The sequence below is a fragment of the Oncorhynchus mykiss genome, chromosome 28 (assembly GCF_057628025.1).
Source record: "Oncorhynchus mykiss isolate SJ-2025 chromosome 28, ASM5762802v1, whole genome shotgun sequence".
NCBI classification, from domain to species: domain Eukaryota; kingdom Metazoa; phylum Chordata; class Actinopteri; order Salmoniformes; family Salmonidae; genus Oncorhynchus; species Oncorhynchus mykiss.
The window spans coordinates 1,897,765-1,924,496 of NC_143049.1; the positions used below are offsets into that span (position 1 = coordinate 1,897,765).

Consider the following 26,732-nt stretch of genomic DNA (forward strand, 5'->3'; position numbering starts at 1 on the left):
TTGGTAGCGAAATTAACATTAAATTCAAAACTTGAGACATTGTGTTGTGTGACGAGACTGCACATTTTAGAGTGGCCTTTTATTGTCCCCAGCACAAGTTGCAACTGTGTAATGATCATGCTTCTTGATGCGCCAAACCTGTCAGGTGGCTGGATTATCTTGGCAACTGAGAAATGCTCACTAACAGGGATGAAAACAAATTAGTGCACAGAATTTGAGAGAAATAAGCTGTGTGTGTGAGTGGAACATTTCAGTGATCTTTTATTTCAGCTCATGAAACATGTGACCAACACTTTACATGTTGCGTTTATATATATATATTTTGGTGTATTTATTATAGCAGTAATAAACATGTTACTTGATCTAATGTCTCAACCTTGGAATTCACAAGGCACTTCCTGGTTGCTCTGCAGTTGCTATGCTGCACGGGTTGGAAGTGGATTTCCTCATATGCAACTTCAGTCAATCTGGATACATCCCAAATGGCACCATATTCCCTATATAGTCCACTACTTTTGACCAGAGCCTTATGGGTCCTGGTCAAAAGTAGCGCACTAAGGAATAGGGTGCCATTTGGGGCACATACTGAGTCATTGTTAAATGCCAACTCCTCTCAGGCTTGGAAAACGGTCTTCAGAGAATAACATTTTGAAAACATTTAAATACAATTCTTTAAACTTAAGTTTAAACACCATGTACAGTACTTACAATGTAACACAGAAAAAAGGCCACCTTGAGCCTTATTGCTACAATCACTACGATGATAGATGGTTGTTAATGTGTTGAATGATGACTGACACACAGATGAACAGTTAACTCGCTGCTTCTCAAAGAGTTAAGGTAGAGAGCAAGTATATTTGTTTGTGTGTCATTTCTAAGAATCTCATATCCTCTAAGTCTGATAAGGGTGCTCCTCCCGTTCGCATCTCCTATATAGTACCCTATTTTTGACCAGATGGGCCCTGTCCTGTGCTCATGGTTCCTTCAGAGAGTTGATGTGGGCACAGAGTTTGAGGGCGGGTCCTAGTTTGATGTTCATCGCTGTCATCAGGTGGTCCTCTGTCAGCAATAGGAGGGCCTGGCCGTCAATCTCGTGGGAACGGAACTCCTCTGATATGTCCCGCCCACCTAAAGGAGGAAAAGGGTGGAGAGAGAGGTGGGAGAATGAAGAGAGTGGGGGGAGAGGAACAGGAAGGTGGAAAGAGAGGAGTTTAGGGCCAGGAGATGTGGCCTATGCAGGAAAAACTACTGGCCCCAGTGATATTGTATAAGAGACTGTATATAAACTCAGCAAAAAAAGAAACGCCCCTTTTTCAGGACCCTGTCTTTCAAAGATAATTTGTAAAAATCCAAATAACTTCACAGATCTTCATTGTAAAGGGTTTAAACACTGTTTCCCATGCTTGTTCAATGAACCATAAACAATTAACATGCACCTGTGGAACGGTAGTTAAGACACTAACAGCTTACAGATGGTAGGCAAATCAAATCAAATGTTATTTGTCACATACACATGGTTAGCAGATGTTAATGCGAGTGTAACGAAATGCTTGTGCTTCTAGTTCCGGCAATGCAGTAATAACCAACAAGTAATCTAACTAACAATTCCAAAACTACTGTCTTGTACACAGTGTGAGGGGATAAAGAATATGTACATAAGGATATATGAATGAGTGATGGTACAGAGCAGCATAGGCAAGATACAGTAGATGGTATCGAGTACAGTATATACATATGAGATGAGTATGTAAACAAAGTGGCATAGTTAAAGTGGCTAGTGATACATGTATTACATAAGGATACAGTCGATGATATAGAGTACAGTATATACGTATGCATATGAGATGAATAATGTAGGGTAAGTAACATTATATAAGGTAGCATTGTTTAAAGTGGCTAGTGATATATTTACATCATTTCCCATCAATTCCCATTATTAAAGTGGCTGGAGTTGAGTCAGTGTCAGTGTGTTGGCAGCAGCCACTCAATGTTAGTGGTGGCTGTTTAACAGTCTGATGGCCTTGAGATAGAAGCTGTTTTTCAGTCTCTCGGTCCCAGCTTTGATGCACCTGTACTGACCTCGCCTTCTGGATGATAGCGGGGTGAACAGGCAGTGGCTCGGGTGGTTGATGTCCTTGATGATCTTTATGGCCTTCCTGTGACATCGGGTGGTGTAGGTGTCCTGGAGGGCAGGTAGTTTGCCCCCGGTGATGCGTTGTGCAGACCTCACTACCCTCTGGAGAGCCTTACGGTTGAGGGCGGAGCAGTTGCCGTACCAGGCGGTGATACAGCCCGCCAGGATGCTCTCGATTGTGCATCTGTAGAAGTTTGTGAGTGCTTTTGGTGACAAGCCGAATTTCTTCAGCCTCCTGAGGTTGAAGAGGCGCTGCTGCGCCTTCTTCACAATGCTGTCTGTGTGAGTGGACCAATTCAGTTTGTCTGTGATGTGTATGCCGAGGAACTTAAAACTTGCTACCCTCTCCACTACTGTTCCATCGATGTGGATAGGGGGGTGTTCCCTCTGCTGTTTCCTGAAGTCCACAATCATCTCCTTAGTTTTGTTGACGTTGAGTGTGAGGTTATTTTCCTGACACCACACTCCGAGGGCCCTCACCTCCTCCCTGTAGGCCGTCTCGTCGTTGTTGGTAATCAAGCTTACCACTGTTGTGTCGTCCGCAAACTTGATGATTGAGTTGGAGGCGTGCGTGGCCACGCAGTCGTGGGTGAACAGGCAGTACAGGAGAGGGCTCAGAACGCACCCTTGTGGGGCCCCAGTGTTGAGGATCAGCGGGGAGGAGATGTTGTTGCCTACCCTCACCACCTGGGGGCGGCCCGTCAGGAAGTCCAGTACCCAGTTGCACAGGGCGGGGTCGAGACCCAGGGTCTCGAGCTTGATGACGAGCTTGGAGGGTACTATGGTGTTGAATGCCGAGCTGTAGTCAATGAACAGCATTCTCACATAGGTATTCCTCTTGTCCAGATGGGTTAGGGCAGTGTGCAGTGTGGTTGAGATTACATCGTCTGTGGACCTATTTGGGCGGTAAGCAAATTGGAGTGGGTCTAGGGTGTCAGGTAGGGTGGAGGTGATATGGTCCTTGACTAGTCTCTCAAAGCACTTCATGATGACGGAAGTGAGTGCTACGGGGCGGTAGTCGTTTAGCTCAGTTACCTTAGCTTTCTTGGGAACAGGAACAATGGTGGCCCTCTTGAAGCATGTGGGAACAGCAGACTGGTATAGGGATTGATTGAATATGTCCGTAAACACACCGGCCAGCTGGTCTGCGCATGCTCTGAGGGCGCGGCTGGGGATGCCGTCTGGGCCTGCAGCCTTGCGAGGGTTAACACGTTTAAATGTCTTACTCACCTCGGCTGCAGTGAAGGAGAGACCACAAGTTTTCGTTGCAGGCCGTGTCAGTGGCACTGTATTGTCCTCAAAGCGGGCAAAAAAGTTATTTAGTATGCCTGGGAGCAGGACATCCTGGTCCGTGACTGGGCTGGATTTCTTCCTGTAGTCCGTGATTGACTGTAGACCCTGCCACATGCCTCTTGTGTCTGAGCCGTTGAATTGAGATTCTACTTTGTCTCTGTACTGACGCTTAGCTTGTTTGATAGCCTTGCGGAGGGAATAGCTGCACTGTTTGTATTCGGTCATGTTACCAGACACCTTGCCCTGATTAAAAGCAGTGGTTCGCGCTTTCAGTTTCACGCGAATGCTGCCATCAATCCACGGTTTCTGGTTAGGGAATGTTTTAATCGTTGCTATGGGAACGACATCTTCAACGCACGTTCTAATGAACTCGCACACCGAATCAGCGTATTCGTCAATGTTGTTGTCTGACGCAATACGAAACATGTCCCAGTCCACGTGATGGAAGCAGTCTTGGAGTGTGGAGTCAGCTTGGTCGGACCAGCGTTGGACAGACCTCAGCGTGGGAGCCTCTTTTTTTAGTTTCTGTCTGTAGGCAGGGATCAACAAAATGGAGTCGTGGTCAGCTTTTCCGAAAGGGGGGCGGGGCAGGGCCTTATATGCGTCGCGGAAGTTAGAGTAACAATGATCCAAGGTCTTTCCACCCCTGGTTGCACAATCGATATGCTGATAAAATTTAGGGAGTCTTGTTTTCAGATTAGCCTTGTTAAAATCCCCAGCTACAATGAATGCAGCCTCCGGATAAATGGTTTCCAGTTTGCAAAGAGTCAAATAAAGTTCATTCAGAGCCAACGATGTGTCTGCTTGGGGGGGATATATACGGCTGTGATTATAATCGAAGAGAATTCTCTTGGTAGATAATGCGGTCTACATTTGATTGTGAGGAATTCTAAATCAGGTGAACAGAAGGATTTGAGTTCCTGTATGTTTCTTTCATCACACCATGTCACGTTAGTCATAAGGCATACGCCCCCGCCCCTCTTCTTACAAGAAAGATGTTTGTTTCTGTCTGCGCGATGCGTGGAGAAACCTGTTGGCTGCACCGCCTCGGATAGCGTCTCTCCAGTAAGCCACGTTTCCGTGAAGCAAAGAACGTTACAGTCTCTGATGTCCCTCTGGAATGCTACCCTTGCTTGGATTTCATCAACCTTGTTGTCAAGAGACTGGACATTGGCAAGAAGAATGCTAGGGAATGGTGCACGGTGTGCCCGTCTCCGGAGTCTGACCAGAAGACCGCCTCGTTTCCCTCTTTTTCGGAGTCGTTTTTTTGGGTCGCTGCATGGGATCCACTCCGTTGTCCTGTTTGTAAGGCAGAACACAGGATCCGCGTCGCGAAAAACATATTCTTGGTCGTACTGATAGTGAGTTGACGCTGATCTTATATTCAGTAGTTCTTCTCGACTGTATGTAATGAAACCTAAGATGACCTGGGGTACTAATGTAAGAAATAACATGTAAAAAAACAAAAAACTGCATAGTTTCCTAGGAACGCGAAGCGAGGCGGCCATCTCTGTCGGCGCCGGAAGTATTAATTAAGGTCACAGTTATGAGAATTTAGGACACTAAAGAGGCCTTTCTACTTTCTACTGACTCTGAAAAACACCAAAAGAAAGATGCCCAGGGTCCCTGCTCATATGTGTGAAAGTGACTTAGGCACGCTGCAAGGAGGCATGAGGACTGCAGATATGGCCAGGGCAATACATTACAATGTCCGTACTGTGAGACGCCTAAGACAGCGCTACAGGGAGACAGGACGGACAGCTGATCGTCCTCGAAGTGGCAGACCACGTGTAAGAACACCTGCACAGGATCGGTACATCCGAACATCACACCTGCGGGACAGGTACAGGATGGCAACAACAACTGCCCGAGTTACACCAGGAACGCTCAGACTGTCCTCAATAGGCCGAGAGAGGCTGGACTGAGGGCTTGTAGGCCTGTTGTAAGGCAGGTCCTCACCAGACATCACAGGCAACAACATCGCCTATGGGCACAATTTCACCGTCGCTGGATCAAACAGGACTGGCAAAAAGTGCTCTTCACTGAGGAGTTGCAGTTTTGTCTCAGCTGGGTGATGGTCAGATTTGCGTTTAAAGTTGAAGAAATGAGCGTTACAGAGTCCTGTACTCTGGAGCGAGATCGATTTGGAGGTGGAGGGTCTGGGGTGGTATGTCACAGCATCATCGGACTGAGCTTGGTGTCATTGCAGGCAATCTCAACGCTGTGCGTTACAGGGAAGACATCCTCCTCCCTCATGTGGTACCCTTCCTGCAGGCTCATCCTGACATGACCCTCCAAGCAAGACAATACCACCAGCCATACTGCTCGTTCTGTGTGTGATTTCCTGCAAGACAGGAATGTCAGTGTTCTGCCATGGCCAGCGAAGGGCCCGGATCTCAATCCCATTGAGCACCCATTGAGCACCTCTGGGACCTGTTGGATCGGAGGGTGAGGGCGAGGGCCATCCCCGCCACCCCCCCCAGAAATGTCCGGGAACTTGCAGGTGCCTTGGTGGAAGAGTGGGGAAACATCTCACAGCAAGAACTGACAAATCTGGTACAGTCCATGAGAAGATGCACTGCAGTACTTAATGCAGCTGGTGGCCACACCAGATGCTGACTGTTACTTTTGACCCCCCCTTTGTTCAGGGACACATTATTCCATGTATGTGGAACTTGTTCAGTTTATGTCTAAGTTATTGAATCTTATGTTCATACAAATATTTACACATGCTAAGTTTGCTGAAAATAAACACAGTTGACAGTGAGAGGACAATTCTTTTTTTTGCTGAGTTTACATCCATTACAGTATTGGTTACAGCAGCTTTAAGTCCCATGGTAGGACATATTCATGATACCTGGTAGAGAGTTGATGTAGGAGCAGACTTGACCCACGCTCCACTGTGTTGGATTGTCACTACATTCTTGACCTCCTGTGGTCTGTTCACCAGAGGATATGAATGTGTCTTTCCTCTGTCTTCCCTGCTCCCTCTCTCTCTCCTGCACCCTCTCCCTCTCTTCCTGCCGGCGCAGCCTGGTGATCATGGGGACAGGGGGCTCATCCTCAGCCTCCTCTTCCCCCCTCAATGTTCTCTGGGTCTCTTCAGAACCGTACGGCCCCTGCACCTGCAGTGGAAAAACCAACATGACTACAATCAGACCTTTACCTATGGAATATTCTGAGTGATAACAGTTTGGGGTTTCATACTGTAAGTAGACCAGAGAATTGCAAAGTTGTTAATATCAATTCTGACTGATTGACCTAGCCTGGTTTCAGATTTGTTGTCCCCCATGATGAAATTGGGGAGGGGACTGTAGAGCTGTCTCTGTATGTCCATTCACTTGTGCGTTAGTCACACGCAATATCTCAAACAGCACTGGCCCGAATTTGACAACTTGGGTGAATGATGCGTCTTGCCATAGAGATCCGGCAGTGACAAAATTGATTGTCCTAAGACGGGAGCTATAGTTATTAACAGAAATGTTAAGGCGGGCGCTTCATCATTCGTGGAGGACGACATGTTTACTGTTGCCTGGTTTGTGTTGTTTTGCAAACTGTCTTGTCGTGATTGGCATTGACCATAGGATAGTTAGCTAGTTATGTTAAATCTGGGACCAGGCTAGGACATCTGACCTGTCTGAGGAGGAAGTGTTCTCTGGTGCCCCCGTTGACCCTCCCCGAGGGACGTCCTCTACGGCCCATCGGCCTGTGGCCCCAACGACTGGCCTTGTCCACCTTCAACACGCTCAGACGCTTTGTACAGCTCACATTGAACCTGACAGGAGTGGGGAGGGGACAGAGAGAGAGAGAGCGAGAGAGATGAGATGTGTAGATAAAAAGTTTCTGGAGTTTAGCCATTCAGGGGAGATATTCCACAGAACACCATAATGTTCAAAACATCCCAGTTGTGGTGTCTAGATTCCCCTGGATCCTGGAAGAGAACATTTACACATGGCTTTTGACTACAAATCGGCTTGAGGAGCTTAATCTGGCTCGGGAATAATGTTCCAAAATTCAGATTTTTCAAGAAATACAGGTTCCTGGAATCAGGAGTGAATAACCAGGAACTACAGGAATCTTCCAACTGGGATATCTGGAAACCCCAGAAATGGTGCAACCCTACAGGACTCACCTCTTGACACAGGTCATGGAGCAGAATCGTTTGGATCGGAGGAAGGTGTGAACGTAGCCCCTCTTCCCACAGAACTCACACTGCAGCACATCTACCAAGCTCTCAGCAGCAGGTTCTATAGTACAGCAGGAGATGACAAGCTGTTAGACAGACACACAGACAGATGGACGGACACACAGACACACCGGAACTGACCGTCCTGGGTGGGGGTATCATCCATGTCTGAGTCATTGTCTGGCTGCTCAGCATCCATCAGGCTCTCCTCTGGCACTCGATCCACATTGGTTCTCAATTCTATAGCTGAATCCTTATTGGTTCTCATCTCAAGTGTTGGATCCCCATTGGTTCTCACCTCCCGGGCTTCAGGAAGCGTGGCCTGCTGGTCTGCCCCCAAAGAGGAACGGCCCATCTGAAGCAGGAACACACCACTGTATCACATACAGTACACAACATATACCAGTGGGAGACTGCTTGTTCAAGATTTTGTATTTTGTATTTGGGAGGTTGTTGGTTCTTGATGCAGTGCTGTCAGAGTGAGGGAGGTGTGGCTGGGACTAAGCTACTCTCCCAGCTAGCACATTTGGTTTCTTGGAAGATGTGGGAACGTACGTTTTTGGTTTCTCATTGGTTCCGGGAATGAAGCCATACGTTTCTTGACCTGTAAAACTGAACATTTTATAAACGTTCTGACACTGGAAATGTGAACTTGTTGGTTGCAGAGGTTATATAACCTTTATTTAACTAGGCAAGTCAGTTAAGAACAAATTCTTATTTTCAATGACGGCCTAGGGGGTTAACTGCCTGTTCAGGGGCAGAACAGAACAACAACGTTCTAGCTGCGGGTCCAGTTCGGACATTATGTGTAGGCCTATGTGAGGCGACCCCAAATCCCGAGTTTCGGCTCGATAGGTCATTCGGTGCCCGAGCAAGACCCTAATTGGTGCTGAAAATCCACTTTTTTCCATGCCTTGCTACGGGGTCCTTGAATGAGCTATCGGACAGAAACGTTGGGGTCCGTTTATGAGCCGAGCCGGTTTCAATGCACCTAGTCTTGCGTCTGAGACTTTTCTAAATGTCGTCATTTTCGTAATGGTCAAAATGAATTGAAGTCACTGCAAATGTACGAGGCTGTTTCTCGGTCCGAGAGCCTTCTAGAGCCAAGTAACTCACCATCGACCTGAGGTCTAGAACAGGTTTCAAACGTTTCAGAACTCTAGGTCTGACGGTTCTTTTTTAGCTATTGCAGGCACAGTCTGTCTCTACTCACGTGTGTGTGTGATTTAGTTTTTCTTTGAAATTTTATGGGAAAAATGACTGATTTACAGTTCATGGGGGTCGCCTAATCACACATATGAAGTTTTGAAAAGATCTGAAACAGCCACTATGACACCATTTAAGGAACTTCCGTTTGGCACAGGAAACAGCTATAAGTTAACTCCTAACCTGATTGGGGTATGCCTTTACAGAATCCTGAGTATTAAGTGTTTACGTTAAGAACTGACCGATTTACACAGGGTTGAATGCACTATTTATCACAAACTGATGGTTGGGTATGGAAAAACACGTTTAGGGTGATTTTAACCACTTCCGGTTGCTTCAGGAAGCTTAGAATCGACACAGGTAGACCTCAGTGTCCTGATGGACTGTCATTGAAGACAGGTTCATAAGGCATTCATAACCCACATAGGCTTCAGGTTGACTTTAGAGGAGCAGGCAATGTATTCCTATGGGGAGAGATGTCATTGTAATCTGTGAGATCAAAAAACCCTGATTAACTGTTAAGGGTTAATGCTACACGGTCAAGGTTAGGCTTGAGCAGATCGGGACGACCTCAGGAACGTATCTGAGGTCGAATTGTGCTTCTCCCCCTAACGGTTCTCTCACTGTCACCCAAAAGCAAATGATATTTAGGGCCAGGCTTAATTTTGGGCCTACTTTTTTCACGGTCGCTCCACTCAGAGCGAGCTACGGTCAAGCGGGGCATCTCGTTGAACTCGGCACGGCCTAGAGAATATGGAAATGCCATTGCAGGCTCTGTGTGTCTTTAAGCACCGCACTTTGTCACTCCATCCTTGCTGTGTGTGTGTGTGTGTGAGAGAGAGCTTTTCTTTGACATCTGTTGGGAGAAATGACTGACTTACAGTTCATGGGGGTTGCTTAATCACACATATGAAGTTTTGAAAAGATCTGACCTTTTTAACCCTTCGAAACAGCACCTATGACACCATTTTAAGGCACTTCCGGTTTACACAGGAAGCTGAAAGTGAACACATATCCTCCTTGGGGTAGGCAATTATAGAATTTTGAGTTTTAAGTCTTTATGTTAAGAACTGACTTATTTACGGAGGGTTTAGTGAGTGTGTGTTATTTCAGAAAATCACAGAAATCTCGCAGTGCTCCGAAGCACACTTTAAAAAGATTTGTATGAACACGCTGCAACTGGATCTGTAACTGTTTAAAAAAATAAAATAAAACTATTTTTGAACATCACCAATTTGACATTGTACGATTTCTCCTAAATGACGATAGATAAATGGCTGGTTATTTTTTTACTGACCACCGTAGGTTCCTTTACTTTGACGTGAAGCGGAAAAAGTATTGCTCTATTTTCATTTTGGACCTTTAATCCCAGAAAAATGGCCATAACTCAAAAGCCGTTGAGGCCTAGACGCCATCTTGTTCAGGGCCAACTGCCCATTATGCCAAACCTATGCTCACCAAGTTTCGGCTTCTAAATATTTTCCGTTTAGGAGATAAGGCCATGTCGTGATTCGTGATGTTTTGTACATTTGCAATATGATTCCATTCGCCCTCTTGTGGGATTTACCGGGACAGCGGAAAAATGACCAAAATTTGATTATTTTATAAAACGGAAACCGAATGTCCGAGAGAGTTTGTTTGATGACTTCCTGGAAGATCCGGCCCTGCCGCACGGCCCAACGCTGTCCGCGAATTTTACAAACGTTTTCGGACGTCTAGTAAGGGACCGTACATTTGCAATGTAGTCTTTCTTACTAACCATATGGCAAATGTCAAAATGTTCCCTTAAGGTATGAAAGTATAGGGGTATACTGAATTCTAACAATTTGGATGCAATTTCTATGGCTTCCACAGGGTGTCAGTAGTCTGTTCAAGGTTTCAGGCTTGTAACTTCCAAAACGAATAAGAAATATGAGTTTTAGTACAGGGACACAGTCTTGGAAATTCATGTATGAACGTGTGATGAAGACAGAAGACCTGCTAAAATCCTATTCCTATTGAATAATCCTATTTCCTATTGAATATACTTCTTTCCGTAAGAAATAATATAGTTTGATTACATTTGAGGGTATCTGAGTAGTAAATAGAAACATATTTTGACTTGTTGAAAAAGTTAGAGGTAGATTTTTGGATTCCTTTCTTTGCATGTTGAACGAGTGGATTACTCAAATCGATGGCGCCAACTAAACTTACTTTTTGGTTTGTAAAGAAGGATTTTATCTAACAAAACGACACAACATGTTATAGCTGGGACCCTTTGGATGACAAATCAAAGGAAGATTTTCAAAAACTAAGTGAATATTTAATTTCTATTTGTGAATTTATGAAACCTGTGCCAGTGGAATTTTTTTTCTTATGTGGGACGCCGTCCTCAAACAATCGCATGGCATGCTTTCGCTGTAATGGCTACTGTAAATCCGAAAGTGCAGTTAGATTTACAAGAATTTAAGCTTTCAACCGTTATAAGACACTTGTATGTACCTAAATGTTTAATATCCATAATTTTTATGATTATTTATTTGAATTGCACACCCTCCGCTAGCGGGATGCCTAGACCTAAAGTTTTTAAATAACATTCTTAGAACGTTACTCAAGTTCTTGTGGTTTTTATGGAAAATATTCTTACCGTTCTCAGAACAATTTGAGAACATGCAAAATAACCAAAGGACAACCACGCTCTCACCAAGCTCTAAGAAACAAATGGTTCTCAGAACATTATGTGCTAGCTGGGCTCAGTCGCAGGGCCGACTCCAGGCATAAGTGACATAAGCGGCCACTAGGGGGCCCAACTCAAAAAAACGGTACTCAGTCGAACTTTAAAAACGTACATTTTTCTCTCCACTGTCAAGTTTTCGCCTGCTTGTTGGCCAACCCCCAACCAAATCTTGCTTAGGTCCCCTAAAAGGCTAGAGCTGACACTGGCCTCAGTGCCTTTGGTGACAATTAACAAGACCAGTACCTGTGTACACTGTGGAGCTTGGTTAACACACCCACCAGTGGACATATCGGGAGGAACGGCTGCAGGGCCTCTCTGACGACGAACCCCTCTATGATGTGAGTGAGGATGAGAGGTCTAGCTCTCTCAGGGCTCCCTGGAAGGGTGGCTGAGGGGGATTGGCCGTGGCTTCTTACCGCGGCCGAGGGCAGGAGTGGAGGAGGGGAGCAGCTGGTGTAAGAGGGGTCTTGAGACGAGTGGGTAACGGAGCGGCTGAGCGGAGGAACGCAGGGGAAATCCAACCTGCCTGGAGGATGGAGCCGAGCAAAGAAAGAGAGGCAGTTACTGTATGTTAGTGTGCTTTATCGATTTAGTATAAAAATAGTGCAAACGGTAAAGTTAAGTAATGAAAAAAAAGTAAATGCTATTGTGCCGTGTACCAGTGCAGTTCTCTGTAAAGGTGAGCTGTATGTCTTTACAGAGTCTGTCTGAACAAGCCAATGGAGAGAGTGTGGGTGGAGGGGTCGTCCTCTCCGCTCTCATCTCCTCTCTCCTCTCTGGAGTCTGGGTGCGTAGGGTGGCTGGAAGCATCTTCAGGTCCACAGCTACAGTCTGGGGTGGGGAGAGATTCTGGAACGTCTGGGATAGATTCTGGAACGTCTGGGGGGGGTGATGGTTCTGAAAAGGCATCTGGACCGGCGCCTCTGCCACAGGCAGCTCCTCCGACACCTGAACCCCAGTGGACTGCACTGCCAGGGCCTGGACTGAGCGCAGGGACAACCTCTGGAGGGAGGCCGGTGGAGACTGGACCAGCCTGGGGAGAGACGCCTGGGAGATGGGGCCAAGACGCAGGGTAGGGGGCTTGGGCTGGCGGTGGAGCTGGGGCTGGAGCAGGCTGGGACACAGAAGAGGTGGAGGGGCTGATGAGGATACTACCACTGTCTGCTGGGGAGGGGGTGGGGTGGGCAGCTCACAGGAAGAGGAGAGGACTGGAAGGCCATCGCCAGGCTGGGATTGGACAGTGGTGGTGGTGTGGGTGGGAGTGGCCAGGGGCTGGAGGGTAAGAGGGAAGAGAGAGGGGGAAGTGTCTTGGGGTGCGAGGCGCAGTGCGATAGGGTGCAGCTGCCGGTGGGATCCTGCTGTGGTCTGCTGGATGATGAGCTGGTGGGGTGCCCCCTTATGGCTCGGAGGACAGTGCAGCTGGTGCCTGACCACAGCATGGGACTGGACAGGAGTGTACGACGCTGAAATAGAACCACATTATTACACCTGAAGGTGGTCTAAACCTCTGCACTAGGTTGGAACAGAATGTACAACACTGGAGTTGAAATAAAACCATGTTAACAGACTTAAGTGATTGAGACATTGATGTGTGTTGTAAAACTCCTCTGGGCTGGAACAAAAGCCTACCTCAGGATCAATATTATTTAAGAACACTGATATGAACCAACAGAGCACAAAAGATGAGACCATGCCATGGTGACTGACTTACCAGGCGCGATAAGCTGGTTTGCTGATGTTAGCCTGGTGATGTCAGCCAGCCGAGGCTTAGCTCCAGAGGCTTCTGTGGAGGGGTCAGATTGCTGACTGGACCTCAGGGGACAGATGGACATCTTGGGCAGAGAGGAGACCAGCGTCTGGGGCTGGGTGGAGAATGGCTTCAACAGGACACTCTGGGCAGTGGCCAAAGCCCCTGGGAGATGGGCCTGCACAGCAAGGCTGTGGACCTGAGAGAGGAGAGGACTTGCAGTATTATTATAGATGTAAATCTAACATCCAATGTCTCTTAGAAAGTGCTTGATATCAAAAAATATCATGTGGATATCATGTTGTGTCCCACAGGGTTCCATACTGGGGCACTACTGTCTGTACCTGATATATATTTAGGTAATTGCAACTTGATCATGTCGAGCAATGACATACCAAGTCAAGTCAGATACACTCCACTTAGCATACCTCCACATACCTTTATCCAAAGCGACCTGTGCATAGGCTTACATTTTTTGTATAAAAATGATTTGTCCTCCAGGGATATAAATAACATGTCAGCAGGAGTTTGCTGTCCTCTGATGACAACATAGTTAGCTTGTCAGGTATGTAAAACCTGGCAATGCTTAACCTTTCACCTTTGACCTTTGCCCCTGGTGGAGGTTGCTGACCTGTGAAGTGGAGAGTTGAGAGGAGCTGCAGCAGACAGAAGGCAGGTCAGACTGGACTGCTGCCACCGTGGCCGCAGGGGTCAGAATCAACTTACAGAGACAGAAGAGAGAAAAGAGTGACAGAAGAGGGAGAAGACAGAGAAGCAAGGGAAAAGATAAGTAGAAAAGTTAGCGGAAAACATCAATGGAAAAGGAGACAGAGAACTTGGCATGCTTACTTATTTTTACTTCCCATGATCTTTGGGCAAGGAGATAGCTTTGTAGCATATGATAAACTGTTACAACAAGAGATAGAAGGTAGGTACCATCTGGGTGCGAAGGTACATCTGGGCTTGGTTACAGGAAGCAGAGCAATTCCCCAGGAGCATGGCCTGCTGGGTAATCGTGCCTGTGGTGGAGCTGGAACTCTGAGAATGACCAATCAGCTGGCCTGTTACTGGAGAGGCTGGGAGGGGGATCTGGAGACAGACAGAATTGCAGTGGTCTTACTAGGCATTGGTAGTCTTGGTAGTCTTGACACCAGAGTGCTAAACTTACAGAGGTACCAGTTGACTGGGGCACCGTGTTGTTGGCAGCAGAGGGTAAGGAGGGGGACTGTCTGCTACAGTAAGGCTGTTGCTGCTGCAGCGCAGCTGTCTGCAGGATGATGTGTTGCTGCTGGGCCGCGTACATCTGCTGCAGGTACTGAGCTGCCATGGTCTGGGGCCTGCTGTGGGTGGCCTGCTGGATCACCTAAAGAGAGAGAGACAGCAGAGAAACAATAGTCATATTGTGTATCTGGGAACGGTTCGGTAACTACTACACTCACCAGAGCTGATGACTCATGTTAGCTCCCAGAACTAATGCCTCAGATTTAGCTCAGCACCTGCATGATCAGGGTTCGATACCAGAAATGCTCGTTCTGGGAACGAAGCCATACGTTTTCTGACTGGTAAAACGTAACATTTTTTAAACATTTCTAAGAACCCTGTTCTGGGAACATACATTTTTAGGTTGCAGGGAGGTTCTGAGAATGTTCTCCTGGGAGGTTTTATGAATGTTCTGAGAATATAAATGATATGTTATTTGAAGGTAATTAAATAACGTTCTGAGAATGTTTCAATAAAACTTCCACTAACACTGCTAGCTTAGTTTGGGTTAACAGTTTTGAAGCACAGATAGGACACATGGAAATTCACTTACTTAGGCATTAATCATGTAAACACATTTATTTTTTTTATCGTGGCACGGCGTCAGTGAGATTCTATCCTATTACCTTCTGTTCTAGATCTATAGAATTAGTCCACTGAGCCACCTGGATGGAGCTAGCATTAGAGGTCTTTACAGATTCACCTGTACCCGAATACCCGAGACCTGAGCAGATCCAGAATTCGAAATAATTTCATGCGTCTGGGTCGGATCTGATATGATTGTCACGGGTATGTGTAATATTAACTGACCTTTCCGGTAGGAACAGTACAGATCCGAACGCGACAGCTGCAATAGAGAGATACATTTTATAATTTATGCTGCTGCTCGTGCTTTTCACGAGAGTGGCGCTTGTAGCTTGTTGTTGGCCAATCATAAATCATCATAGCGGCAATAGGTTAAATTAGGAGATATCTAATCCTCCCTGCTCCATGTGTCACTCGCTCACAGTATGGCTCCACCCCAGCCTGCTTGAGCGGCACATCTCTCTCCCTCTTCTCACGCTTTATCAGCTCCGGCTAATAAAGTAGTTTAAAAAATGACTGCTGCTTCCCTCACTCGGATCTGACCGGTCTGGATTTAACCAGGTTTATACGGAATGGAATTAGTTGTGCTTGGGTCCATTCGGAACGGGTCTCTATATTTAAAACGCGTATTTAAGCTTAAATTGATCAAGTCCGGATTGGGAAAGACCCTATCCCAGTTTGGAACTGGTCCAACTTTTTGGACCTGTGAAGACCTCTAGCTAGCATGTCATTTTTTTCTCCGACATAGCTGTTAATTTTAGTCTATTCAAAGACCCCATTTCAAAATAAACAAACACTCATTAAGATCAGGTGTGGCAAATGAGTTGGCGTGGCCAACACATCTGAACACATTTAACAAGAGAGAGGATAGAGAGTTTGACGCTGAGAACAGTGTTTATGCTTTTAAAACATTAGAACGTTCTTTGAACATTAATGTTTTCTTGTCATTTTAATGGAAAGTTGGTGAGGGAGATAAGTCTCCAACTTCAGAGATTTTTGCAATTCGTTCCAGTCGCAGGCAGCAGAGAACTGGAAGGAAAGGCGGCCAAATTAGGTTTTGGCTTTAGGGATGATCAGTGAGATACACCTGCTGGAGCGCATGCTACGGGTGGGTTTTGCCATCGTGACCAGTGAACGGAGATAAGGCAGAGCTTTACCTAGCATAGACTTGTAGATGACCTAGAGGCAGTGGGTCTGGCGACGAACATGTAGCGAGGGCCAGCCGACTAGAGCATACAGGCCACAGTGGTGGGTGGTATTCCCAGTGGGTCAAATAGTTAATGAAATGGTTACTCGGACTATCTGCATTGACCCTACATGAACACTCACAAGACTATATACAGTATACACATTATATACATACTCACACACACACACACTACACTGACACTCACACAAAACCCACACACATACAGTACGTATGCACACACACAGGCATACTGACACAACACACAAACATTCACACATCATATGCTGCTGCTACTCTGTTATTTCTTCTTACTATTATCTATCCTGATGCCTAGTCACTTTACTCTGCCTTTATGTACAGTTGAAGTCGGAAGTTATACACCTTTGCCAAATACATTTAAACAGTTTTTCACAATTCCTGACATTTAATCATAGTAAAAATTCCCTTAGGTGAGTTAGGATCACCACTTTATTTTAAGAATGTGAAATGTCAGAATAATAGAGAGAAGGATTTATTTAAGCTTTTATTTCTTTCATCACATTCCCAGTGCATCAGAAGTTTAAATCCACTCAATTATTTGGTAGCATTGCCTTTAAATTGTTTAACTTGGGTTAAACGTTTTGGGTAGCCTTCCACAAGCTTCCCACAATAAGTTTGTCCCACTACTCCTGACAAAGCTGTGTAACGGAGTCAGGTTTGAAGGCCTCCTTGCTTTTTCAGTTCTGCCCACAAATTTTCTATAGGATTGAGGTCAGGGCTTTGTGATGGCCACTCCAATACCTTAACTTTGTTGTCCTTAAGCCGTTTTGCCACAACTTTGGAAGTATGCTTGGGGTCATTGTCCATTCGGAAGACCCATTTGCGACCAAGCTTTAACTTCCTGACTGATGTCTTGAGATGTTGCTTCAATATATCCACATACATTTCCTGCCCCTATTTTGTGAAGTGCACCAGTCCCTCCTGCAGCAAAGCACACCCACAACAAGAAGTGTGGCTTCTTTCTTGCTGAGCGGAAGAAGGTTAACCTTACAGGTTATGTTGATATAGGACTCGTTTTACTGTGGATATAGATAATTTTGTACCTGTTTCCTCCAGCATCTTCACAAGGTCCTTTGCTGATGTTCTGGGTTCTGATTTGCACTTTTCGCAACAAAGTATGTTCATCTCTAGGAGACAGAATGCGTCTCCTTCCTGAGTGGTATGACGGCTGTGTGGTCCCATGGTGTTTATACTTGCGCACTATTGTTTGTACAGATGAACGTGATATACCTTCAGGCTTTTGGAAATTGCTCCCAAGGACGAACCACACTTGTGGAGGTCTACATTTCTTTTTCTGAGGTATTTTGATTTATTTTGATTTTCCCATGATGTCAAGCAAAGAGACACTGAGTTTGAAGGTAGGCCTTGAAATACATACCCCTCCAATTGACTCAAATTATGTCAATTAGCCTATCAGAAGCTTCTAAAGCCATGACATAATTTTCTGGAATTTTCCAAGCTGTTTAAAGGCACAGTCAACTTAGTGTATGTAAACTTCTGACCCACTGGAATTGTGATACAGTGAATTATAAGTTAAATAATCTGTCTGTAAACAATTGTTGGAAAAATTACTTATGCCATGCACACAGTAGATGTCCTAACCAACTTGCCAAATCTACTGTTTGTTAAACAAACAAAATAAATTATTGGTTGAAAAACGAGTTTTAATGACTCCTACCTAAATGTTTGTAAACGTCCGACTTCAACTGTACATAATACCTTGTACCCCTGCACATTGATCTGGTACTGGTACTCCTTGTATACATCTTCATTCTTGTTTTTTATTCCTCTTTCATTACTATTTATTACGTTGTTTTTTTACACCGCATCGTTGGGAAGGGCTCGTAAGCAAGCAAGTCACTATATTCAGCATTTGTGACAAATACAATTTGATTTGATTTTGAACATCGCCAACAAATGCGTTAGTTTATTTAAATGTGCAATTTAAAAGTATAGTGCCTAGGTGTCAGTTTAATTAAATATGCAATTAAAAGTATAGTGCCTAGGTGTAAGTTTAATTAAATGTGCAATTAAAAAGTATAGTGCCTAGGTGTCAGTGTAATTAAATGTGCAATTAAAAAGTATTGTGCCTAGGCCTATTTAATGAAACCTTTGTGCTGTTGACATAGGCAACAGATCACAACGGCCCAGTACATCACTGGGGCCAAACTTCCTGCCATCCAGGACCTCTATACCAGGCGGTGTCAGAAGAAGGCCCTAAAAATTTCCGGAGTGCCAAGTCTAGGTCCAAGAGGCTTCTAAACAGCTACTACCCCCAAGCCATAAGACTCCTGAATGTCTAATCAAATGGCTACCCTTTTACACTCTGTTATTATCTATGCATAGTCACTTTAATAACTCTACCTTCATGTACATATTATCTCAATTACCTCGACTAACTGGTGCCCCCGCACATTGACTCTGCACCGATACCCCCTCTATATAGCCTCGCTATTGTTATTTTACTGCTGCTCTTTAATTATTTGTTACTTTTATTTCTTATTCTTATTTTTTTCTGTATTTTCTTTTAAGCTGCATTGTTGGTTAAGGGCTTGTAAGTAAGCATTTCACTGTTGTATTCGGGGCATGTGGCAAATACAATTTGATTTGATTTGACAAAGCAGGGAATCCCCAATTTCCCACTGAGCTCCTTTTTGGAAATGGCGAGTTCACTTTCTTATCCATGATGTTAGTGACCAACTGCGCTGTTCAGCGTTGGAGCCCAGCAGCTCACATCAGCAGGATGGGGGGGCCTTTTCATTAGGAGGGACGTCTAACGTGGATCTCTAAAATAATGATTATGATCAATTACATTTCCTCAATTTATATATGTAAGACCTATAGGGACACCTACTGTATACATTTGGCAGCCATTTGGCAGCGAGACCCGTAATCATCTATGCACAATACAAGCACGACACGAAAGCCAAAACAACAAGGCACAGGTACTCACACGACCAACGGACATTGGAACAACAATTGACACCCCACTACAAATACAATCAGTGAGGAATTGGAACCATGTGTGCCATGGAACGAGCAACAGTACTGGAGGGATCTGTGACATACAGTGTAAAACACAACACTTAATTTAGAGTAAACTGGACATACTTTGCTTAGTGCTGACGCTGTTAAACTTTCTCAGTGTAAGAAATTAACACCTGTAGTGATACAGTAAATCATTTTAGGGTGTTGTTTAAAAACTGTATGCTGTAAAGCCTAATTTGTCTTTTCTTTTCAAGGGAATTTTAGAGTTTACCATCCATGGCTGTAATACTTTGTGAGAGAGACATGGTTCTTTAATTATTTCCTTATAAAGGCTTGTGGCTTTCACCAAGTGAGTACCAAGGTGAATGCTATCATTCAAATTCAACTATGACAATACCGTACATACTGTATATCATAAGGCCTTACTTTGATGGCCTAGTTTTACCATAACCCAGTGATGTTAGGAAACTCCGAGTTTACAGGCCACATCAGGCCTGAAAGTCAAATTGTGTTGGATTGCAAAGTGATGTGTCTTTTTATCTAACATTCTACTCCTTGCCAGTTCTGCCATTTGCCAAATTGACTGGCCTTTCAGCAATCTCAACATTTAATATGCAGTTCAATATGAGACATCATTAGGATATCCAAAGGTTTGACCCGCCGCCTGCATTCAGAATGACTGTCAGGGTTAGGAAAGTTGATAAGAAGACTCCCTAAACCATTTAACCTGGAAAAAACATTTCAGTAACAAGTGCTAACTGTTACTCTAACTAACTGATTTGATTAGTTTACAAAAATACATGTTATTTGTCTTAGTGTAGCATATGATTAATCAATCAATGTACATGCAAAAACACTGATATTAAAAACAATCATTAAAAAATCTACTTGCAGTAGTGAATTCTGGGAAATATGATAATAATGATGTGGTTTTGTTAGGCTGTTCTACTCTCCAAAGTGTAAAACAATAACTCTGGTTATTAACACCAACACTAGGGGGTTATTTTAGACCACTGAGTGTTAATTTCACTCTTACAGAGTGAATTTAACTTCTGAATCAACACTAGAAATGTTATACCAAAGAAATCAACACTGGCCAATTTGCTAAGTAGGTCATTTTAGGGTTTGTGTGTTTTTCCTAAAGTAGCCTGTCTGGACTCCATCTCTTAATAAAAGAGGAGGGACAAATAATATAACTGAAATGAGCATGACAACATTTTACAAACATAGGCCTAAGCAGGTCATGATGATCAGCATAAGTGTGAGGAATGACGACAGGTGGCAGGTTTGCATTTCTTTTCTCTCATTAATGGGATGCAACTGAAGCAAACTTGGCTCGATTGAATCTTGTAGGCTAATATTTCCCATATCATTATTTCTCTCTCTCATTATGGAGTCCTCTAGACACTTTGAACAACATGATCTTCATTGACACTGCCTTCTCACAAGAGAATGATCGCAGCAGGTCATAACGGTGATGTTGCTTGTTGTTCTTATTGCACCAAATTGGCAAGCACATAATGTTGTAATGAAAAATATTTGTGTTGTTTTCAACTACCAATCAGCAACTGTAGTAAATCCGGCTGCATATTGAACTTCGAGATTGCCGAAAGGCCAGTCTCTTTGACAAATGACAGGAGTGAAAAGTAATGAAATGTTAGCTAAAACTGAAACCCAGACTAGTGGCTTCATTATTTGGAGTTCAACACACACACATTGACACTGTCCCCTCTGGCGCCCTCCCTGTCCCCTCTCTCACCTGAACTGCCTGGCTCTCTGTAGGGGCGGTGCCTAGAGAAGTGGGTGGGGCCTGACTGCTTGGGGGCGTGGTGCTGTCGGTTGTCGTCATGGCGATGACCACTGAAGCAGCGACGTTGTTGTTGGCAACCGTTGTAACTGCTTTGGTGTTAGAGGTGACAGTGACAGTAGCAGCAGTCCCATTGGTCTCACTCTCTCCTCCTCCCTCTGTCTTTTTAGGGCTCTGCCTGTCCATCATGCTGCTGGTAAATCTAAGCTACGGTCTGTATCACTGGGCCAACTAGAAAGGACACACAGAAAACACCTCTCTCTGTAGCCTAAACATATTTGTATATATTTGATTTGACATATGGATGTATTTTTTGGAAAATAACATTGATATCTGGTGCCCTACATTGTTCAGTAAAAAATAAATCCCACCTACATCCCTAAAATAATATTTGTTGGGACATAATTTTGCTGATAAATTGTCCCATCATAAAATAAATCTAATTATAGATGCATCTGCCTATCTATAACAATGTCAATGACAATTTAGTGCTGGGTGCGTTTGAATACGGGGCAAATACGGGGCCAATAGCACTGGCTCGAACGGATGTGATGGGTATTGCTTGACCGGACCAAGACAGCGCTTCTCGCGCGGCTATAAATCTGAAGGTTGATAGAAGTGAAGTTTCCATGCTCTGTGTGCACATTCTGCTTATTTCTTACAACCTTAAATCGAAGAAAATTATTATATTTACATTTATAGGCCTTAAAAACACAAACGGGACATTTGGGCAAACGGCGTCACAAAAAAGAAAATCCTTTAAAGATCTATAGATATGATGGCCCCCAAGCTGATGTCCCTGGATCCTGGTCACTAGAGTAGGCTATTAGTCTTAGTCATAAAGTATTCTTAGCAAAAGTGTCATATATTTTAATTAAGTTTAATAAGTCCCGAGCTGTATTAATTGCATGTGTATAGGACTACTTTACATTTCAACTGACCTATTACATTTATTGGAAGGTAATGGTCAGTAGGAAATAGCTAATCAGAAACCGGGGCTTGTACGCCTAAACAAGGAATTGTACTAAAATCAGGTCGAACTTATGTCGGCCTATTCATATTAAAGTTCTAATCAAGCAGTTGTTCGTTATGTTTTTTTTTTCATTTGATTTGCTGCGTTTTCAACGAAATCATTCAGTTTTGTTAATTTCTATGTCATAATGGACGTGCATTTCTGTTTTTGAATTTCTCCCCATATGACCATGACATTTTCCAAGTTTTTCCATGTATGAAATTACCAAAATTCAATAGCTTATAGCCTAAAATAAATAGATCAGAAATGTATTTTGATAAAGCCTCTTCGCTTGGGTGTCATGTTGATTAGTATAGCCTACTCATCAGGTTTATATGGCCTACACATAAAAATACTGGAAGAATCTGAAAAACAGGCTATATCAAACTACATTTATCCAGTTTTTGAATTGTTGAATGAAATTGAAAGAAATGTACACAAACCTTCCAAATAAAGTGGCCTAGTTTGAAATAGGCTATTTTGTCCACATGTTTTACATGTAGCCTAATTTGTGTAAATAAAGTAGAGCCTACTTTAATTTGCTCATAACATTTTGGTAAAAAGGGACAATTTGAGACATAATAGATTGCTGATATTGATTCTGTTCCAATTCCTGGTGCTAAACTATTTCATTTTTAAACATGTATGTAGTTTTTGTGCAACACACCCCTAATGCTCAACCGAGAAAATATTCCAAACCCTATAGCCACAACCATGCACTGACAAAAAGCAGACTGGTTAAATGTACACACATTTTCATTCAGCAATAGCAATGCATCAAATCCGTTATGCAATTTAAAATCTATGAACAATTGTCGTTATCGTGTGCGGAATGCATCTAATTGGGCAATTCATGCATTGGTCTACAGTCACCCCTTTTGGCCTTTTCTCGATGGATGTGCAGTGCTGGCAACTATAGAATGCACTAACCTAGCTATACGATCATTTATTTATTCATTATACTAAAACAAAATCGTATAATAATTATATTACGTTTGGGCATCATCCTCTATTTCCTCGGCCAAATCTATGGCCACCGATAAGAACCTTATATATGCACCATGCACAATCGTTCACCTATCATTAGCGTTACCTGGCTGGATTTGTTATTAGACCTGACCCATGGCGAAGTGACCGAACGAAAACCCACCGGTTCAGACTGTCACAATCCCAGTCATGTTCTAATGCGTCAAGTCTGTAATGCTAAAATGGAGAGAAAAACAAACGGGTCGGACGGAATGAAAACCCAGACACAGCACCACTTGCAGCGCGGGAGGACCTCATACAGTAGAGCAAGAGGGGTTAGTGTGAAAATGGATTTTTATAAAGCTAATTTCTCATTTTCAAGACTCAGTCAAGGATTTACTCAACATGCAACAAACAACACATATCAAGTCAAGTTCAGGCTGTGTCACGAAACGCATTATAAAGGTAGCATTGTGGAGTCGGGTCCTATACCTACATAGTAATTATTTTACTGGCAGTAGATACTGTAATACTATCACCACTAGGGGACACAGGACTCGGGAAAAGAGACCCCATATATATATGCTGAGGACTGAGGAAAAGCTGGGGTCAGTTGAAATGTAAAGTAGTCCTAAACACATGCAATTAATACAGCTCGGGACTTATTAAACAAACTTCATTAAAATATATGACATTTTTGCTAAGAATACTTTATGACTAAGACAAATAGCCTACTCTAGTGACCAGGATCCAGGGACATCAGCTTGGGGGCCATCATATCTATAGATCTTTAAAGGATTTTTTTTTGTGTGTGTGTGTGTGTGTGTGTTTTATTGTCACAGACACTGGATAGGTGCAGATCGGGGCAAATATGTTTTTACATATATAATTACCATACATAAATCATGATTAGGCTATGTTGATCAGACAGAGAAATGCTGGTATGTGTCATGCTCATGTGTTGTTTCTCAAATCAAGTCAAATCAAAGGTTATTACCGAATACAACAGGTGTAGCCCTTACAGTGAAATGCTTACTTACGAGCCCCTAACCAACAATGCAGTTTAAAGAAAATACGGATAAGAATAAGAAATAAAAGTAACAAGTAATTAAAGAGCAGCAGTAAAATAACAACAGCGAGACTATATACAGGGTGGTGCCGGTACAGAGTCAATGTGCGGGGGCATTGGTTAGTTGAGGTAATATGTACATGTAGGTAGAGTTATTAAAGTGACTATGCATAGATGATAACAACAGAGTAGCAGTGGTGTAAAAAGGGGGGAGGTAATGCAAATAGCCTGGGTAGCCATTTGATTAGGTGTTCAGGAGTCTTATAGCTTGGGGGTAGAAGCTGTTTAGAAGCCTCTTGGACCTAAACTTGGCACTCCAATACTGCTTGCCGTGCGGTAGCAGAGAGAACAGTCTATGACTAGGGTGGCTGGAGTCTTTGACAGTTTTTAGAACCTTCCTCTGACACCGCCTGATATAGACATCCTGGATAGCAGGAAGCGTGGCCCCAGTGATGTACTGGGCCATTCTGTTACGGTGCGTGAATGAGGACCCAAAAGCGAATTAACGTAAACAGAGCTTCTTTAATAACAAAACAAACGTAGGCTCAGATGGACCGGCAGATTCCGACAGGACAGGACAAGGTTGCAGCAAACATGACGATAGTCTGGTTCAGGCATGAATAACACAAACAAGAATCCGACAAAGACAGAAACAAAAACAGAGAGAGATATAGAGGACTAATCAGAGGGAAAAAGGGAACAGGTGGGAAAAGGGGTGACGAGGTAGTTAGGAGGAGACAAGGAACAGCTGGGGGAAAGAGGGGGAGAAAAGGTAACCTAATAACGACCAGCAGAGGGAGACAGGGTGAAGGGAAAGGACAGAAACAAGACACAACATGACAATACATGACAGTACCCCCCCACTCACCGAGCGCCTCCTGGCGCACTCGAGGAGGAAACCTGGCGGCAACGGAGGAAATCCTCGATCAGCGCACGGTCCAGCACGTCCCGAGAGGGAACCCAACTCCTCTCCTCAGGACCGTACCCCTCCCAATCTACTAGGTACTGATGACCACGGCCCCGAGGACGCATGTCCAAAATCCTACGGACCCTGTAGATGGGTGCGCCCTCGACAAGGATGGGGGGGGGGGGGGAGACGAGCGGGGGCGCGAAGAACGGGCTTGACACAGGAGACATGGAAGACCGGGTGGACGCGACGAAGATATCGCGGAAGAAGAAGTCGAACTGCGACAGGATTAATGATCTGAGAAATACGGAACGGACCAATGAACCGCGGGGTCAACTTGCGAGAAGCGGTCTTAAGGGGAAGGTTCTGAGTGGAGAGCCAAACTCTCTGACCGCGACAATATCTAGGACTCTTAGTTCTACGCTTATTAGCAGCCCTCACAGTCTGCGCCCTATAACGGCAAAGTGCAGACCTGACCCTCTTCCAGGTGCGCTCGCAACGTTGGACAAAAGCCTGAGCGGCCTGGACTCGGCGAACTGAGATGAGAACAGCGGAGGCTGGTACCCGAGGCTACTCTGAAAAGGAGATAGCCCGGTCGCAGACGAAGGAAGCGAGTTGTGGGCGTATTCTGCCCAGGGGAGCTGTTCTGACCAAGACGCAGGGTTGCGAAAAGAAAGACTGCGTAAGATGCGACCAATAGTCTGATTGGCCCGTTCTGCTTGACCGTTAGACTGGGGGTGAAAGCCGGAAGAGAGACTGACGGAAGCCCCATTCAAACGGCAAAACTCCCTCCAAAATTGAGACGTGAATTGCGGACCTCTGTCCGAAACGACGTCTGACGGAAGGCCATGAATTCTGAAAACATTCTCGATGATGATTTGTGCCGTCTCTTTAGCAGAAGGAAGCTTAGCAAGGGGAATAAAATGAGCCGCCTTAGAGAACCTGTCGACAACCGTAAGAATAACAGTCTTCCCCGCTGACGAAGGCAGTCCGGTGACAAAATCTAAGGCGATGTGAGACCACGGTCGAGAGGGAATGGGAAGCGGCCTGAGACGGCCGGCAGGAGGGGAGTTACCGGACTTAGTCTGCGCGCAGACCGAACAAGCAGCCACGAAGCGACGCGTGTCATGCTCCCGGGTGGGCCACCAAAAACGCTGGCGAATGGAAGCAAGCGTACCCCGAACGCCAGGGTGGCCGGCTAACTTGGCAGAGTGAGCCCACTGAAGAACGGCCAGACGAGTAGGAACGGGAACGAAAAGAAGGTTCCTAGGACAAGCGCGCGGCGACGGAGTTTGAGTGAGTGCTTGCTTTACCTGCCTCTCAATTCCCCAGACAGTCAACCCGACAACACGCCCCTCAGGGAGAATCCCCTCGGGGTCAGTGGAGGCTACTGAAGAACTGAAGAGACGAGATAAAGCATCAGGCTTGGTGTTCTTAGAGCCCGGACGATAAGAAATCACGAACTCGAAACGAGCGAAAAACAGCGCCCAGCGCGCCTGACGCGCATTAAGTCGTTTGGCAGAACGGATGTACTCAAGGTTCCTATGGTCAGTCCAAACGACAAAAGGAACGGTCGCCCCCTCCAACCACTGTCGCCATTCGCCTAGGGCTAAGCGGATGGCGAGCAG

At 44.7% G+C, this 26,732-nt stretch overlaps 1 protein-coding gene across 2 annotated transcripts; it reads right to left on the minus strand.

Annotated features, from left to right (window-relative positions):
• Positions 1-235: 235 nt before the first annotated feature.
• phc3a (polyhomeotic homolog 3a) lies at positions 236-23,456 on the minus strand. Of its 2 annotated transcripts, none has more exons than XM_021588749.3 (13): positions 23,256-23,456; positions 21,103-21,381; positions 14,451-14,645; positions 14,219-14,371; positions 13,914-14,003; positions 13,247-13,481; positions 12,195-12,998; positions 11,952-12,061; positions 7,755-7,968; positions 7,560-7,674; positions 7,061-7,202; positions 6,285-6,552; positions 236-1,128 (listed from the first exon to the last, which is right to left on the minus strand). In XM_021588749.3, exons 2-13 carry the CDS (start codon positions 21,337-21,339, stop codon positions 974-976), a joined length of 2,718 nt encoding a protein of 905 aa, XP_021444424.1. In that variant the 5' UTR covers positions 21,340-21,381; positions 23,256-23,456; the 3' UTR covers positions 236-973. The 2 variants fall into 2 exon arrangements, with proteins under 2 accessions (XP_021444424.1, XP_021444421.1); XM_021588746.3 differs by having other exon boundaries at positions 11,814-12,061.
• Positions 23,457-26,732: the final 3,276 nt, after the last annotated feature.

Excerpts from the sequence above, each read along its gene's own strand:
- phc3a (XM_021588746.3), bottom strand. The coding sequence starts at position 21,339 with ATGATGGACAGGCAGAGCCCTAAAAAGACAGAGGGAGGAGGAGAGAGT. Across the intron at positions 12,999-13,246 it reads AAACCAGCTTATCGCGCCTG|CGTCGTACACTCCTGTCCAG; the intron begins GTAAGTCAGTCA and ends GTTCTATTTCAG. Across the intron at positions 1,129-6,284 it reads CTACATCAACTCTCTACCAG|GTGGGCGGGACATATCAGAG; the intron begins GTATCATGAATA and ends TTCCTCCTTTAG.